The sequence below is a fragment of the Trachemys scripta genome, chromosome 7, assembly GCF_013100865.1.
Source record: "Trachemys scripta elegans isolate TJP31775 chromosome 7, CAS_Tse_1.0, whole genome shotgun sequence".
Taxonomy (NCBI): domain Eukaryota; kingdom Metazoa; phylum Chordata; order Testudines; family Emydidae; genus Trachemys; species Trachemys scripta.
The window spans coordinates 89,572,111-89,590,083 of record NC_048304.1 but is presented as its reverse complement, the minus strand read 5'-3'; the positions used below and the strand labels follow the sequence as shown (position 1 = coordinate 89,590,083).

Below are 17,973 nucleotides of genomic sequence, written 5' to 3'. Positions count from 1 at the left end.
CCAAAATGGTCATTATGGCCTTACCACAAATACAGTCTATCAGTCTGAATGCTGGTATAATTCTAGAAAGGCGCATACGAGGGAACAAAACACTTTCCTTCAGCTTTCAGCCACTCAAGGGAGGGGTGGAATTTTGTGTCATTCTTTAACATAAGTTCAATTTTGATGATGAGGGGAACTTGCAATAAATCTCAGGAATTCTTACAGCGCAGGGATTAGCCTCAGGGGGAGGCTTGGGAGGAGACATACCAGAGAGGGAAATGGGCAATTATCAGTGAAAAGCAAGAAAAAAGAGAAACTTGAGTGAGAAAGGGACAAGATGCCCAACAAAATACAAAAGAGTAAAGCAGACCTTCCCTCAATCTGTATGGTAATATGGGGGAAAGAAACGAGTTTACTGCCACCTCTGAAGAGGTTTACTGGGAACCTGGGCTCTTTACCTTAGAGATAACTGGCAGAGATGCAAGGCTACTGGATCATTATAAGATCAGACGGGGCTCATTTTAGAACCTAGATCTTAACTTTCCATCATTGCTTTTATTTTCACCTTGAGTGTGCCTTGCTATACATATTATTGCAGGAGAGATGGAAAAGATTAGGATTGTTTACCTTAGAAAGAAGATGAATAAGATGGGACAAGACAAAAGTACATATAATATTGAATGCTATCGGGAAGGTAGATTGGAAGCATCTGTCCTCCCAGTTTCAAAACACAAGAACAAGGGGGCAGTCAATGAAATTAAAAGGAGGGAAATTCTAAAATGATCAAAGGAAATACTTTTTTCAAACTATGTATAACTGAACTGTGGAAGTCACTGCTACAGGAAGTCATTGAGGCCAAGAACTTAAGATTCTAAAACAATTTGGACATTTATATGGACATATAGAATATACAGATAATAAAAAATGTTGTGGAAGGGTTATTAAGCCTCATACTTCAGGGCTTAAACCAATCTCTATTAGAGATGAGAATGAGACCTAATATGGGTTGTAAATGACTCCTCAACTGGCCACTGTCGGATAGTTGCACTTCTCTCTGAAGCATCTGGTGCTGGCCACTGTTGGAGACAGGATACTGAACTACATGTATCTTGACTCTGATCCAGTCTGTCAATTCCTATGTTCCTGTATTTGCTTCAATGTCATAATAAATCATCCTGTCATAGAAGCACTATCCTGTTTCAACATTCATCTTGGTCTGGGAGGAGAATACATGATCTTTTAAAATAGCCTGAAAATTGTATTGATTTTGAGGCCCTAATTAGGTAATCAAATTTAATCCAAAATTTACAAGAAAGCACATCAACTTTTGTTTGTTTGTCTTATTTAAAACTTCCATGGTACTCAAATATGCTCTTGACCCAGTAACAACATTTTTAAATAGAGCTACCATAATTTCTACAGTAGTCACAACTTAGTGAACCATTAGAAGTAAATTAATTCACTGAGCTGTGCATATAGTATAAAGATATTATAAAAAATACATATCCAAGAGGTATTTGTCTGTCCCCCAATCCCCTTTTTTTTTGCTGTCAACTTCTCTAGCATTTGTGATTCACAACAAAAGAACACTTTGGAATTCTCTCTTTTTCTCCTCTAGACTCACAAACCTCTATTCATCCGATTGCATTATCATTTTTGCAATGCTAATAATGGACATACAGTGTTAAATAGGTGCTATTTTTCACTGTCATGAGTACATGATGCGAACCCTATATATGGTCTTTAACTCAGTTAACTACATTGGTCTCCTTTGGGATGCATGTAACATCTATTGGTGATTCTGCCATTAGTTCACCTTGGTAACTGCCACACTCAAAAGATTGTTTAATAAAATGTGTGTGTGTGTATTCCGATAAGGGGCTCCAGAGCAACAGTGTCATGACTAGCACCCACAGTAAAAGGGTGACAAGTATATCCTAAAATATCCTTCAGTAAGCAATTGGGGTGAATTACGGGGCCTCTTTTTAGCCTATCAATGAGCAGAAAATAGAGCCAGCAAGTAAACTGTGGGTCATACGGCCTTTCAACAGCCACAAGAGAAATTACCTGGCACAACAGTTAATAGAATTAGGATTGTTTACCCCGAGTTTAGGGTACACTTTTTTGGTGGGGTGGGAAGAGGGTAAATGCATACACTGTGAGGGAGACATTCCTCTCTACAGCCAGTTGCATGCAGCTCACTTTCATGTACGGTCAGACAGCTCCATCATATTTCACACCACCGATTTCCTATTGCAGGTACCAATGCTGTGATTGCTCTGAAAGTCATGTAAGCCATGATTCACTTTTTGCAAAATGAGGACATTCTTCTAACAAAGAAGCTTCTACCACACAGACACGGAGATGGAGATTCTTTAAACACTCGTCTATTCTTCCACCTTCATCAGAGAAAATTCTGGTGAATACGAGGACTGTGAGAGTTATTCTTGCCTTATAAAGCTAAAGGAACAAAATCAATACTGAAAGAAATACATGAGTTCAGTGTATTCAATTAGGAGCCTGTTTACTCTTTTAGAGCAGGCTTTCTTGTCTTGTTAGTAAAAAAAAAAAAAAATGCTGAATCATACATCTCAGAGCCTCATGAATCAGGAACAGAGTCAGATTTTCACTCTTATTCATACTTCAGCTGCCTCCCCACACTTCTGAAACCTCTCCAGCTCAGCATCCTACAACATTACTTTTTGGCCTGTCCACTTGATTTTCAGCTTTTCCCAGTGTAAGGTGAACTGGATATGTAAGATTGCAATTAGAGTTTAATTTGAACGCCTAATTTGAACCTCCCAATAACTGATCAAAATCGAGCCTAATCTATGTACTTCCCAACATTTAAAGTTAATACTCAGAATGAATGAAAAGTTTCATACAAAGTTTGAAGCACATCAATTGAAGACTCAGAAATATCATCAGAACCTGCAACATTTTGTCCATTCCTCTCCGATCATAATCCAAAAAAGTTACATTTCATCATTTGATAGGCAAAGAGTACAAGCCACTATCTTGTGCATGGGGTATTAAAAAAAACAAAATGCAAAAAATAGCACCGTTCACCACTAAAGCAGGAGACTCTATGGAAGCAGAGACTCCAATTAAAAAAAAAGCACTTAAGCCTGTGCTTAACATAAAGCGTGTGCTTAATTACTATTTAAGTCAATGGGACATGAGCATATGCTTTAAGTGATTTCCTAAATAGGGATGGATTTACATACCTGCTTAAGCACTTTACTAAATCAGGATTAGAGAGAGGGGGGAAGAAAATACAACTTACTATTATTTCTATGTATGTCCTGATGCATTTTCTATAGAGGTGTAGTGACTACGTTAGGAGGCATACAGGGCTGGATGTGAGTAATGCAGATCCCATACTATGATATCTGCATGTAAATTTTTCAACTTTTCATAATGTCCATGTTAGTAGCAACACTGATTTAAAAAAAAATGTTTTATAGGTCAGAGTTAAAGTTATCATTGCAATGTGTAACATGAAAAGCCAGCAACAGTGCAACTTCTCAAAAGGATTGGGCACATCCTATTTGTTGCTGAAGCAATCAATGGGTTCTTCACACATATAATAAATGTAAGTCTAATAAAAGATGAACATCTGCAATTTATAGCTTTCTTATGCCAAGTGAAATAGTTCTTATATCCATAATTCATCTCTAAGCAATAAACACAATATTTAAATAGACTACACAAATATATTTTGCTCTAAGTATGCAAGGCTCTCATAAATGTTAAAGAATAGAAGATAAATATAAAGAAAATGTCACTTACTTTATTTGTACCCTGCCATTTAATTGGAAACTGGGAATTGATGAGTGTATTGTTTGCCATAGGAAAGTGAATATTCCTAGCTTTGATGTCAAACAAGTTTATTAATTTAGACAAACTCTAAGACACAGACTATCATCCTAAAATACAAATGAGTTGGTAAGTAATAAGCTATGAGCAAAAAAGTCCAGGGCCTTATTTGACTGAAAAAGAATCTGTAAAAACTGCTTATGCTCTACATGGCAGGATTTTGCTATAATAATCTTAAGAAAACTATATTTACATTTTCACCCCTGATGGTGTGAAGTCATTCACCTGAACATCTACCAATGTGATATATGCCATCATGTGCCAGCAATGCCCCTCTGCCATGTACATTGGCCAAACCGGACAGTCTCTATGCAAAAGAATAAATGGACACAAATCTGACATCAGGAATTATAACATTCAAAAACCAGTAGGAGAAACTTCAATCTCCCTGGTCATTCAATAACAGACCTAAAAGTGGCAATTCTTCAACCAAAAAACTTCAAAAACAGACTCCAACGTGAAACTGCAGAACTGGAATTCATTTGCAAACTGGACACCATCAAATTAGGCCTGAATAAAGGCTGGGAGTGGTTGGGTAATTACAAAACCAAACCTAATTTTTTCCCATACTAATTTCCCTCTACTGTTACTCACACCTTCTTGTCAACTGTTTGAAATGGGCCACTCTCACTACCACTACAAAACTGATATTTTCTCCCTTGGTATCCTACTGTTAAGTGAACTGTTTTACTAGACTGACCTCACACTTGGTAAGGCAACTCTTTCACGTATTTATACCTGCTCCTGTATTTTCCACTCCATGCATCTGATGAAATGGGTTCTAGCCCATGAAAGCTTATGCCCAAATAAATTGTTAGTCTCTAAGGTGCCACAAGACTCCTCATTGTTTTTGCTGATATAGACTAACATGGCTACCACCCTGAAACCTATATTTACATTGTGGCTTAAATATACAAAATAATAGCTATTTTTAATCAGTTGGGACAAATTCAGGTGCTCAGATGTCAAGGTAAACGAAGTGATAAGAACCAAAATAGAGTATTTATTAATGGGGTAAAACGGAATGGAAATTATTACATTAGTATAAGTTAGTTACTCCAGGAGGGTAAGTCCTTGAAGACTCACATTTCCACAATAATGCAATTCACTGCTAATGAGAATCTAATATCTTCATAGGTATTGTAGGCTCAAAAACAGGTATGTTAACAGGAAAAAGGGCTATGGTATATGGATCTTGGTTCCTGATCCATGTGCTTATGCCAAAATGGCATAATCACAGTGAGGGGTGACTAGCAGAGCATAGGTATAATCGTGGGGGGAGAAGAGTGGGGAGTGTATCCTTTCTCACTAACATTTTACTATCTTGTTGGTGTCCCCATCAGTGCTGCTGCAGGCCTCACACTTTGTGCCCTTACCCTAAACACTTTTAAAGATGAATTTTACATCTATATTCAGGAGCAGTAACAGTGGAGAGTCCCCTTCTATCACCAATTTTACTATGAGCTAGATGAAAACACAGTAACATATTAACATGAAAACATTACTTATAAGGTATTTTTATTATTATACAGTGGGAGAGAAGCTGAATCAGAAAAAGTTTGCTAGCTTCATAGGCTTATGTCCACAAAAATGCAACTTGAGCTACTTGGAACTTGGTATCTCTGATGAGCTTAGGGTAACCTTTCCCTGCTCCCCATCTAGAGGAATGCTGCTGTACTGCACACCAACTCAAGTTTCTCAAGGCTACTCAAGGGCTGTCCCCAAGTAGATTGCATTACACTTGTCCCGTCTAGAGGTGACAAAGGTATGGATAACCATGGCTGTTCTAAGAGGAACGTTCAGAATCCTATGGCTAATCATAAATGGATAAAGCTTCTCTGAGTCATCACTACAATCTGTTTATCTTGATGCAGCTAGGATCTAACAGGACCCAAAAGCTGTAAAATATACTAGGAATTGTGTCATTATACCCCTCAGCTGCAGGCAGGGCACAATTCTGCTATATGCCTTGCTTCTGTTTGTTTAGAACCAGTGAATGTGAAGCAGTTGTAAAAATACAGAAGGTTACTGATAGTCAGCAAGATCTAACCTGGAAGGCATGCTTGATTAAAGAGAAGCATTATAGGAGCGTATACCAAAGAGGTGGTTCTAGCCCTAAACTATTAAATCACAGATAAACTTGTGGCAGCAAAACATGAAACCAATTTATCTTTTCCAGGCCCATCGAGGATTCGAGAGAGATAACAAAAACTGCCATGTATTTTACAACAGTTTGCAAACACTATTTTAGTGAAATAAAGATATTTTTGAGTTACAAAAATGTTACCGGATGCAGAACCTTTTCCCACCTTAACATTAGCCCAATAGATGTCTTTCCAAATACATTTTAAAAAATGAATATAACAGTGTATGCTCAATTTCAGTTAGTCAGTTTTTTTTTAAATGACTTACATAAACCATTGTATTCTTCTTTGACAATCAAAATCAAAACTTTCATGAAGAACATAACCCCCCTGAAATTTTTATTACATGTTATGCTATCATGCAGTACATTTTAAATTTTAATGTCAACTCCCTGGTTTCTTTCATGTGATGTCTGATAAGATTATGGGCTTGGGTGGCTGTATATACTGGATTATCCATGTCAGTCCCAGGAGACAATGAGTTTCACAAGCATGGGTAAACATTCACAGTCAAAACTCCTGATCTTTAAAGGATTCTACAGATTCAAACTGACGTTCACAGGTGCTTTTCCTATACAATCACAATAGGAAATTTCAAAGACTTTCCCATATGCTGCACAAGAGAACAATTATAGGCCACATTTGCTTTCCTTAATTAGGGGTCCTATTGGTAAAAATAAAACTTTTTGAGTTCTTTGTATTGAGAAAGTACAGAATTATTTGTCTGCCTATAAAGTTCCCTTTAATACATTTAACCAAACACATTTCCACTGTACTGATTGATCAAAAACAAAAAACTAGGTAAAAGCAAACTTAAAGTTGTATTCAAAAGTCCGGAAATGCCAATGTTAACTTGCACACAAAATTTTAATTCTGTACTCTTGTGCATAAAAATGGCCATAGTCTATTTCTCAGATATCACATTTTTCTAAAACTTTCCTCAAAATATTGTCTTTTGCTCTTCTTGAATAGGCCAGACAGAAGACATGTAAATTTTTATGAGAAAAAAATATACAGATGAAGTATAACAACGTAGAGTAACGATGGCAGTATGTTCGAATATATGGTTATCATTAAATTATAACATTAACTCTTTCAATGACCTTAGGAAAACATTACTGAATAATGAAATATTGGGGTAATACAATCATATGAATGCCATTAATTTATAAAGGATAAGATTATTGCGGACCTAAAAAAAAATCAATTAGACAGAAACCCAAAATATTTTGATCATATTTAACTGATTTAAAAAAGGCTGGTTACATATTTCTGAAGAAATATAAGCTACACTGTATATAAAATGTCTCAATTTTATATTCACTGAAAGATAAACAAGTACATTAAAATAACTCTACGGATCTGATAGACTATCGAGTGATATAGATAATGCTTGTAGAATTAATAGAAATTATATTGTAGTTGTAATTTTGTTAAACACCAACTTCCTCCCATGCATATTAAAGAGGGAAGAAAATCCTTAAGTGTCTAAATTACACAAATCTACTAGCACCTAGTTATTGCCATATATGTATAATATTTAGTTTAAATATGTTAGTAGATAAATAGTTGAAATTAATAATAGACTTTGCTAGGAAGTCAAACACTGAAGCATAACTTGGATAACGTAATTTATCATATATAGTCCAGGAACGAATCTTTTTTCTCCACTAGAAGTGGTGCTGATTTGTTTTGGTGAAGGATAAGATGCATTAAGAAAGAGAATTACATAGTAAAGATACACTATGCTCACCTGCGCATCTCATGGCCTTGTGGGCAGGAAGATTATTTTATTATCCAGTTCTGCCTCTGCCTCAGTTTTAGCTAGAACTAAATGCAAGGATGGAATGTACTACAAAACATTCCATTTCACATCACAATATTTTACAATTTTCATTAACAGTCTGTGACAGCCCTTCAACGGTATTGTAAGATGAACAGATATTGATTTTAAGCCACTGGACGTTCTGGAAGGACACTGCTGTGAAAAATAGACAGGACCTTCTACAAACACCATTTTCTTGTGCTCTGTAGTCAAGAGTACAGCACCTAATTTCCACTTTTCAGAGTTCCTACATTTTTTATTAATCATTGCTTTATATGTCTTCTGTAAGTTACTTCCAAGACCACAACAAACACCTCCACCTTTCTGTGTTCCTTAAATACAAAAAGCAGTAAATTAATGATCCTGCAGTACATTATATATTCTAGTCTCACATACAAATGAAGAAACATACACACATTGTTATTTTAAGTTCTTAAATGGCACAGAATAGGATTGCTTGCTTCTTACAAAAATTCAGAACACTTTGCTTGTCCAGCTATACTGAAAGGATAAGAGACACTTGATATGGTTTTAATCAGGCCGCAACTTTATTATTAAATGTCTGTGACTACCCAGCAGATAAAAGTGTACAATGCAGGTAACCCCATGTTCATTCAATAACTACCTGGGGACTTCCACCAGCTCCCCCTCTTTTTCGATCCAGGTCCCCCAGCCAATCTATTGCTGGAACCTTACCATCCCTGCTCCCCATAGGAGGGCTCAGGTGGGATATTAAAAGAGGGGGTTGGCTCCCTGCCATACCATTCTTAGGACCCTCAACTCCCCCCTTTCCCCCCACTGTCCCCATTCTGTTCCTTTAATGAACACCTTCTTTTTAAGTCCTTTTCCAAGCCATTTATCTGGTAACTATATATCTTTCCTACGGAGTATGTGCACTGGGCATCTGCCCCAGACTTACATAATGAGTTGCAACATATAGTCTAACCCCTTCATGCTACACATTCTAGGTGCCAACTCAGCCCTGGAGCACCCACGGAAAAAAAATAATGGGTGCTTACGACCCACCGGCAGCCTTGCTCTCCCCCACCTCCCCTCCAGAGCCTCCCCCACACTGACAGCCCATTGATCAACTTATCCCCCTCCCTCCTGCTGCGGATCAGCTGCTCTGCAGCATGCAGAGGGAGCAGAAAGAGGCAGGGAAGAGGCAGGGTGTGGGTGCAGTCTCAGGGGAAGGGATAGAGTGGGGGCAGAGCGAGGGTGGGAAGAGGCAGGGTGGGGACTTGGGGGAAGAAGTGGAATGGGGACAGGGCCTGGGGCGGAGGGGTGGAGAGGAAGACGGCATCTATGCCACACATCAACAAATCCACCCTGCTTGAAGATGCAGTGTGGTCACTCTCTAAATCCTACTGGCACCTAATGGCAATTGTATTCTGCACTGAAATCTTACCTGAAAATATCAAAGTTTGGCAATGTAACTTGAACTTGCCAGATTTTTCCTTTCAGCTGTCATTGTTCTGTCTATGGATAAGCCTCATAACTGGGGAAGCAATAACTGGCTATAACTCCTTTATACATATTCAACTGTTTGTGTTATGGTGTTTCAGGGACAGGCAATGGGTTATGTTATTTCAAGGTCAGCATAAAAACCATGCAACTACTAAATGTCTAGCACTGTAAACCAGAACAAATATAGCTTGGGAAGCATGGCTGAGTATTTCAAACAATCAAGAGCATTTTAAGGTATAAGAAGGACCCAAGTGATAAAATGATGTCACACATGCTGTGCAGCAAAATGGAAAGCAGTATTGCTTGTTGGAGTTATCAGAAGTCAGTTGAAAACCTATACACTGTTGATCCATTTCCATGAATAGGATCAATTTATATTCTAGTAGTAGTGTCTAAAATGATTCTTCAGCTTATGACATATTACACTGGGTGAATACGTTAAAAACAACTATATAAAAGTTTTCTATTGATGTTTACTCCCAACTTTCCCATTACTCATTGATTACATTGTATTTCTGAAATGCAGGCAACTCTATAGAACTTGAAAAACTCTTAAATTGAACTGTTTTACAGTCCATTTTATATATTTGTAAACTCAACACGCAATATTCCTTAAAGTACGTTTTCAAACAACTCCCAGTAAACACAGAGCACCTGTATACAAAGTGTCATTTTATGAAGGCAACTATTTAATACATTATTTAGAAACTGGACAAAAAGAAGTCAAAGTTCTTAAAAAACTGACTAACAGCTGTGGAAGTTCTCATTCGCAAGACAGTTAAGCTGAAAATGTCAATCAAACTGAAGCAACTAGGGCATGGTACAGAAACTGTCCAGTGCATTCAATTGCAAAGCCACACAGAATTCAATCAACTTTAAAACTGCCAAAATATGTATAAATGAAAGAAAATAGAAAAGCATTTGCTTGTTCTACTCTGAATACGAGTTCTCATATATTTCCTAAATGTCTGTGTTCTTGGAAACCCTGAATGGGACAATATGACTTACATTTTAAAGTGATTATTCAACCATTGTTCCTAATACTTACTCTGAACAATGGGAGTGCAAAATGTCCCAAAGCCAAATGTCCATGTTACAATTAAGGAGAGGAATTTTTTTTTACAGAAAACAAAAGTAATTTTCCTTGCTCTACATGTTAATTCTTAAAGCAGATTTTGCATTAAATGTAAAAGCTAAGCTTTTCCATGTATATTTGAATCTACTTAATTCATTTAATTTCAAGTAGCATATTGCTGGATGGAAACAAATCAGATTATTATGCCAGCTAATGGTGTTTAAATACATAATAAGTAGTTTTATTCCTTAAACAATGTTTAGGTACTTGAAACAAGCCTTCCTCCAACTATAGTGTTCCTCTTCATAAGTAACCCCACACCAGTGTTTTTCCAAAAAAGAATATACCTCTGTAACAAAGTCTAAGGTGGAACAGGTGGAAAAACTGCAGTAATCCTCATTCGTAAAAAGTAACCATTGTTTCCTATCTATAATAGAAATATAATGAGAAAAAGGACACCACCACGTGAGTCAATGAGATTTCACTTGTGAACTCCCCACTCCACCTTGCATTTAAAATATCTGACCCAACAGCAAAGGACCACTGAATATTTTTGATTGACATTAGAACAGGTCTATGAACACCAAGTTTCTGACTGCCCAGGTGTGACTTTGGGTGATGTTTTCCTTTTGTATAAAGCCCCAAAACCACACAGGAATGTCATCACCAGTTTTTTCATTAGATCATTTAATGACAGTAAAGTTTCTTCACATATGACATAATGGCACCTGATCTCTGAAGGAAACTGCCCACCTTGCCACCACACTGCATAGATAACTGGGCATTAATGAAGTTTCACCTTCCACACATAAAGGAAAGTCAGTTATTTTTCATGTGAAAGGGAAGCTGTACATGAGCCCAGATGCCTGAAGAGGTTGGGGGCAGGTCTGTGAGATGCATACAATGGTCCCTTTGCAGCACTTTAGGCAATTTAACTTCAAAGGGGAAAAAAATATCACATTTCATTCAACTCCAGCCCTGCTGCTACACTCAGCAGCACTTCAGAAGTGGCTGGACTGCTATAACACTAGATTTTACTTTAAACATTGAATTAAGAGATGTCTGGGTGGGGAAGAGGTAACGGAGGGATGGGTTTTAAGGTGAAAAAAGGAGGGAAATATTTTCAACTATCCTCATGAGGCCTTGATATTATTCCAGCAGCAGACTATAATCTTTTTATAACCAAAACTACAATAGGAGTTGTTTAACTCTCCAGATTTAATTTTTGCTATAGAAAGTAAGAGATGAAAATGGCCACTGCGCTGAAAATGAAAATGGCCACTGGAAAAACAGCTGAACTTATAGAGATTAAAGGATGGAGAAGTGGTCAAAGTGTCAAGAAAATTAAAGTATTAAAACAATAATTACTTTAAAATTATTTTATGTAGACTATTAAGAGAAGGGCTGAGATGCTGGGTCTTGTTATGGCTCCTGTATATTGCTATGGTGCTGTAAAAACTAACTACACTGGGGAGAATTTGCCCCAAGCACAAACTGTGTAGGACAGCCATAGGTTTCCCCTATATTAAAGGGCTGTAAGCTCCAACATAGGAGATGTGCCAGCAGCTGGAAGCAGGATGATCCTAATAGCAGTCAGCAGTACAGGATTTTTTTTTACTGTTGAGAACCGGCCCATAGTCAGTCTGGGGGATGGGGCTTTATGGGGGACTGCTTATAAATGTATGTCTGACATAACTGGAATGTGTTTTGTGCTGCCTGTGCCATATAACAGATCTCCGTAAAGGTTATGGTCTACTATATCTATTCATCCTATTTGTACACATATATCATTTTCTACTTGAGGTTAAGAATATGGGCTTTATACTTGCTTGGTTTCTAAGTAAGCTTTGTGAGGCATTTGGTCAGTTTCTTTAGGAAGGAATTCGCAAGGTTAAGTACCTAATCAGGAAGCACTTGGGGAACAATGCATCTTGGAATGCTCCAATCCACATAAGAAGTCTTCCTGGAGACATACAAGATACCATGTGGGCAATGGCTTCGGCCTGTAAAGACTGAGTCATGCATAGGAGTGAGGAGGGGGGTCTCCACCCATAAGAGAAAGTCTATTTAAACCCGTGGGAGACCCCCTCCATTTGGCCTTCAGCTGGCTAAAGAAGGAGCCTCTCCACCCCCCAGAATACTGGAAGGAAACTGGAACAAAGGACAGTAACTACAGGGGGTGTGAGTGATTGCTGGACCCAGGCTAAAAGGAGATTAGCCTGTAAAAGGGAGCATTCTGGAACTGGTGAGGATCTTATCTTTATTCAGTGTTTGATTAGACATAGATTTGCTCATTTTATTTTATTTTGCTTGGTGACTTACTTTGTTCTGTCTGCTACTACTTGGAACCACTTAAATCCTACTTTCTGTATTAAATAAAATCACTTTTTTCCTTATTAATTAATTCAGAGTATGTATTAATACCTGGGGGAGCAAACAACTGTGCATATCTCTCTATCAGAGTTATAGAGGGCGAACAATTTATGAGTTTACCCTGTATAAGCTTTATACAGGGTGAAACGGATTTATTTGGGTTTAGACCCCTTTGGGAGTTGGGCATCTGAGTGCTAAAGACAAGCACACTTCTGTGAGCTGTTTTCAGGTAAACCTGCAGCTTTGGGGCAAGTAATTCAGACCCTGGGTCTGTGTTGGAGCAGACGGGAGTGTCTGGCTCAGCAAGACAGGGTGCTGGAGTCCTGAGCTGGCAGGGAAAATAGGAGCAGGGGTAGTCTTGGCATATCAGTTGGCAGCTCGCAGGGAGGTGTTTGTGATACAACCCGTCACAGGAGTGCCATAATGTAGAGCAGCCCTTGGTTGCTCTACTTCACTCTGGGAATTGCACTGGCTCCTAGAGGTCCACAGAGTGGAGAGGGTGCAAAAATGACTAATATTTGCCTCTTCCTCCCACAGGGAGGAGCCATTCTGTACTGCACTTCTAGCAGGTCCAGAAAAAAAACACTCAGCCAAGGTACTTTAAACCATTTCTCTTCCATTTTTCTCTTTCCATTGTGAAAGATCTGCAAAAGAATTACTCCACGCTTGTGCATCTCTTAAGATTGTAGAATGGGAAACTTTCATCTGGGGTTTGCTGCAGACTTTAAGAATTATCTTTGTCTATTGACCTTTCTTTGATGAGTGCCCCTGCAGTGCCATCTAATATCTCCACACCCACTACTACCTCACCCAGTTCTCTATGTATAAGGATAAGCACATTTTAGATACAGATATCTGCATAATTATAAAATGTGATTTTCAGCTCTTTGATATACACATTGAAGATAATTATATTGTTCCACTAAAAAAGAATGTGGGTTCACAATTACAGTGGGCTGATGCTCAGAGACTTGTGTTGGGTGTGAGTGTTTCTTTATCATATGATTTTCTCCCTTTTTAATATTTGTCTTATAGTCAGGAACTGTACTTGATGGACCTTCACTTTGAAGGTACATCTATGCTTCACACCATTTGCAGCAGCATTTGGGGTACATATTGTTACACGCCACAATGTAAACCTAGGTATATCTACACTATGGTGTGTAGCTACACATGGCAGTGAAAGGCTCTGGCACTGGCAGAGGGACACTACACTGCTATTTTTAGCAGTGTAGATGGGAAGACATTGCTTGACAAGTAGAGAGCCATGTAGGTACATACCCAGTACATACCCTAAGGGTTCTGGCATATCTTTACTCACTTAAGCAGTGTCTCACTGTCTACACTGCTATTGAAACCCATGCTAGGATAGAGACAGGGGTAGCATATGTACTCTATGCACTCACTGCCTTAAGGAGTGAGCGGTGTAGATGTATTCTGAATTAATGACGCTTTTGTGTGGGTAATATTATTATTTAAGAACCATATTACAGTTTCATTAAATGTGCCAAAATATATTAGATTAAATGCTTCAAATTCATTTTTAGAGAGGTAAAATGATTTTCTTCTAGTTCTTTAGTTAAGGTTCTGAAAAGTGGTTCAGAAACCGGAAATGAACAGCCAGTAATTCAACAAATTTATTTATTATAGACTGAACTATATGGAAGGTGCTTTCCAAACACTAAAGATGGATGATCCCCACTCCAAAGACTGCAGAAGCCAAGAATACACAAGCAGAGAGAGTTTAAGGGAAATGGAATTACAATAGGTAATTTAAAAAATCATTAGAATGTAATGAGAGATAGATTAATCTAACTGCTCGACACATTGTTAAGTGTCTAACTGCCTCTGGCAGAACATGCAGAAAAAGAAGTCAAAAACTCCTAATAGATAAGTTACAAATTTCTTGCTACACTTCCAACTAAAAGAAAAATGCCTGTTATAGTTCATAAGAAGTTTGGCAAACACTCGTGCAATTTGATTTCCTTAAGTACTTTAAAAAAATTTGAACTAGGATGTCATTTGCCATGTGCAAATTCTGACCTACGATTGAGTAACACATTTAATAGGACAGAGAAAATGATACAGAATATGGCTGCACACAATAAAAGGGAGCTCTTTCAAAATGGTATGCAGAAGGAGACAGGCAGGGAGACTGGACTCCATGTATCAGGGAAATTGAATGGTCACAAGATCCCACACAGCTGGATGACTCAAACAATTGCATTTATTGTATTTATTCTCGCTATTGCAGAAGAAAGAAATGTCAAAAGTGAGCTGGCAAAATCATTTTTGTTTTAGTGTCTAAAAGTGGTACATTTTCAAAGTGGTGCATGGAGGGAACCTGCACAAACCTTTCTTGCATATAGGGAAATTGCTGCAAGTCATAGATATATTCATTCAAGACCCAGATAAAAGATTCTATGGTTGTATTATTTCCAGCTCCCAACATCTTGGTATGATAACTAAATGCTTTCTTAAACTCTCAATAGAAACTCACCCCATCTGGTCTGCCATCCGAGGCTGTGACAATCAAAATGTAGCGATCAGTGCTTTCTCTGTCCAAGGGCTTTCCTAAGGCAAGAAGTCCAGAACTAGTAATAAAACAAAACATTAAATTACGTTATATTACAATAGTCTTAAAAACCTGCAAGTTCTTTTGTTCCACTACTATGTTTTAGATTAAAGTTTTCCTTTCAGAAAATATTCCTTAAGCTTTTAGGATATATTATAATTGGGTGAAGGCTTTGGATGGGTAAATACTTGTAAAATGATGAGCCTATTTCTAATGCTTTATGGTTGCATACATGTATAATTTAGGATTAAAGTAGTCACCTGATGATGTACAGGATTATATAATAGATAGTCCCAAACTGAACACAAGGCGGTCATTTATTCAAAGGGGTTGTACTGCTGTCATGAACCACAAGAGAGAATCTCAAGCAGTATTTTCATCACAGCAGATTTCTGATAACTAACAGAAAAGCATTTCGATTATTTGTAATAAACTAAGGAATGTCTCTCACAAGGATTCATTGAACATTTTACAGAAAAGTTTACTTTTCTATTCATTGCATAAGTGTACTGAATGAGTGTGCAATGAGTCAATTCTTTTTCAGTGCTCATCGGTACAGGTACTGTATTTCCTAGTAATAAAAGATTGTCCCCAGTGCACATGGTGTGTAAAGGAGAATAAATCAACCTACTGCATTTATTCTATGAAAGAACTTGTGCTGTTCCAAAGCACTACAAAACAAAAATGGATGTAAATAGCAAAGACAAATAAAGCAGAGTAGGATTTGTCCCAGATCTCCATCGTCAGGAGCCTGAATAACTTCTTGAACTGCTTTGTGGTGCCAAGGAACAAGAACAGATACTCATTGTGGACTAACACTCATAATCATCACAAAATTAGCAGTTAATCCTCATTTTATAGGCAGGCTCATCTCTATTTCATCTTGGGTGATACAGCTATTTTTCTTGTAGCTTTCCCCCAGTCTGTAAGAACTGCCATAGAGAATCTGACCTGAGATAAATCTAGTCCAGTATCCTATCTCTGACAGTGGCTAGTACCCAATGATTTAGAGGTAGGTAAGAGCACCACAGCAATCAGATGTGTAGTACTCTGTCCCCCACATTTGGTCTCAGCTTGGTATTTAATAGTTAGAAACTGTCAAACTCTGAAGCATGATGTTTAATATCCCTTCCACAATTTTTTGTCATATTTAATGACGACGACTCTGGATATTCTCGTTATCCATATAAACACCTAATCCCTTCCTGAATCTTGGTAAATTCTTGGTCTCAATGAGAACGTGCCAGTGTGTTCCACAATTTAATTATATATTGTGTGAAAAAAGTATTTCCTTTTATCAGTTTTGAATTTCCCACCTTTCAACTTCACTGAATGTCCCCTGGTTCTTCTCTTATGAAACAGGGAGAAGAGACAGACATTCCCCATCTACCTTCCCTGTTCCATGCATTATTTTATAGATGTTTATCATGTCCCCTCTTATTCATTTCTTTCTGAGGTAAACAATCCCACGCTCTCTCTCCATATGAAAGTTATTCCATGTCTTTGATCATTCTCATAACCCTTTGAACTCCTTCTAGTATAGCAATATCAATTTTAAGATGAGGTGAACAGAATTGCACACAGCATTCCAGATGTGGCCACCACATTGATTTATAATAATATTAATCATCCCAGTCCTTATGCAACCTAATATCTTGTTAGCTTTTTTGACCACAACTGTACACTGAGCAGAAGTCTTCATTCAGCTATCTATAATGACATCCAGGTCTCTTTCCTGAGTTGGAAGGGTTAATTTAGAACCCTGCAAGATGAACTAGTAGTTTTGTTTTGTTTTTCCCTTCCATCACGCATTGCTTTGCATATAATGGAAACAAATTGCCTTTGCCATCATGTTGCTCATTCACTGAGGTTGTCTAGGTCTCTCTGAATCTCTCACAGTCCTCTCCTACCCTGACTAACTTAAATAACTTTGCGCTATCTGCAAATTCTGCTACCTCACTACTCCTCCCCACCCTGCCACTTTCCTGATAATTAATAAATAGATAAACAACACAGGACCTAGTACAAACTTTCAGGAACCCTGCTGTTAATCATTTTCTACGATGAAAATTGACCATTAATCCTAGTCTTTGTTTTCTATCTCCAAGCCTGTTTTTGATCCATGACAATATTTTGCCTCTCACCTTATGACTGGTTAGCTTCTTGAGTATCTCTTGTGCAGTAACTTGTCAGAGGCCTTTTGGAATCTAAATAAATGTCTACCAGATCTTCTTTATCCACTATTTTATTGACACATTTGAGAATTCTGAGAGATTAGTTTTCCTTTTCACAAGCTATGCTGGTTATCATATTGTGATCCTCCAAGTGTTTTCTTATTCTGTTTTTATTGATCATTTCAAACAGCATGCCAAGTACAGATGTAAGGCTTACAGTACATAACTAACTGTATCAATCTTAGAGCCTATTGAAAATACAGGTATAACATTTGCTATCCGTAATCCCATTTGTTGTTTTTAAAGAAGTATTGCAGATTTTTATTAGTTGCTCAGCCAGTTCGTAGTTAAGCTCCATCAAACCTCTTGGATTTATATAATCTGGGTTTTTATATTATAAATTTGCTCCAGCACCTCCTCTTCTGACACGTCACTCTCCAAGAGCACTCCTCTTTATTATCAGAAAGGAGAAGGTCAGG

General features: G+C 37.7%; 1 protein-coding gene across 1 annotated transcript in view; it reads right to left on the bottom strand.

Moving 5' to 3' along the window:
• PCDH15 (protocadherin related 15) overlaps nt 1-17,973 on the bottom strand; it is a 698,694-nt gene that overhangs the window by 264,761 nt on the left and 415,960 nt on the right. The window contains exon 16 of the mRNA XM_034775466.1: nt 15,246-15,339. Coding sequence (XP_034631357.1) covers nt 15,246-15,339 — 94 coding nt within the window. The remainder of the gene's footprint in view (nt 1-15,245; nt 15,340-17,973) is intronic.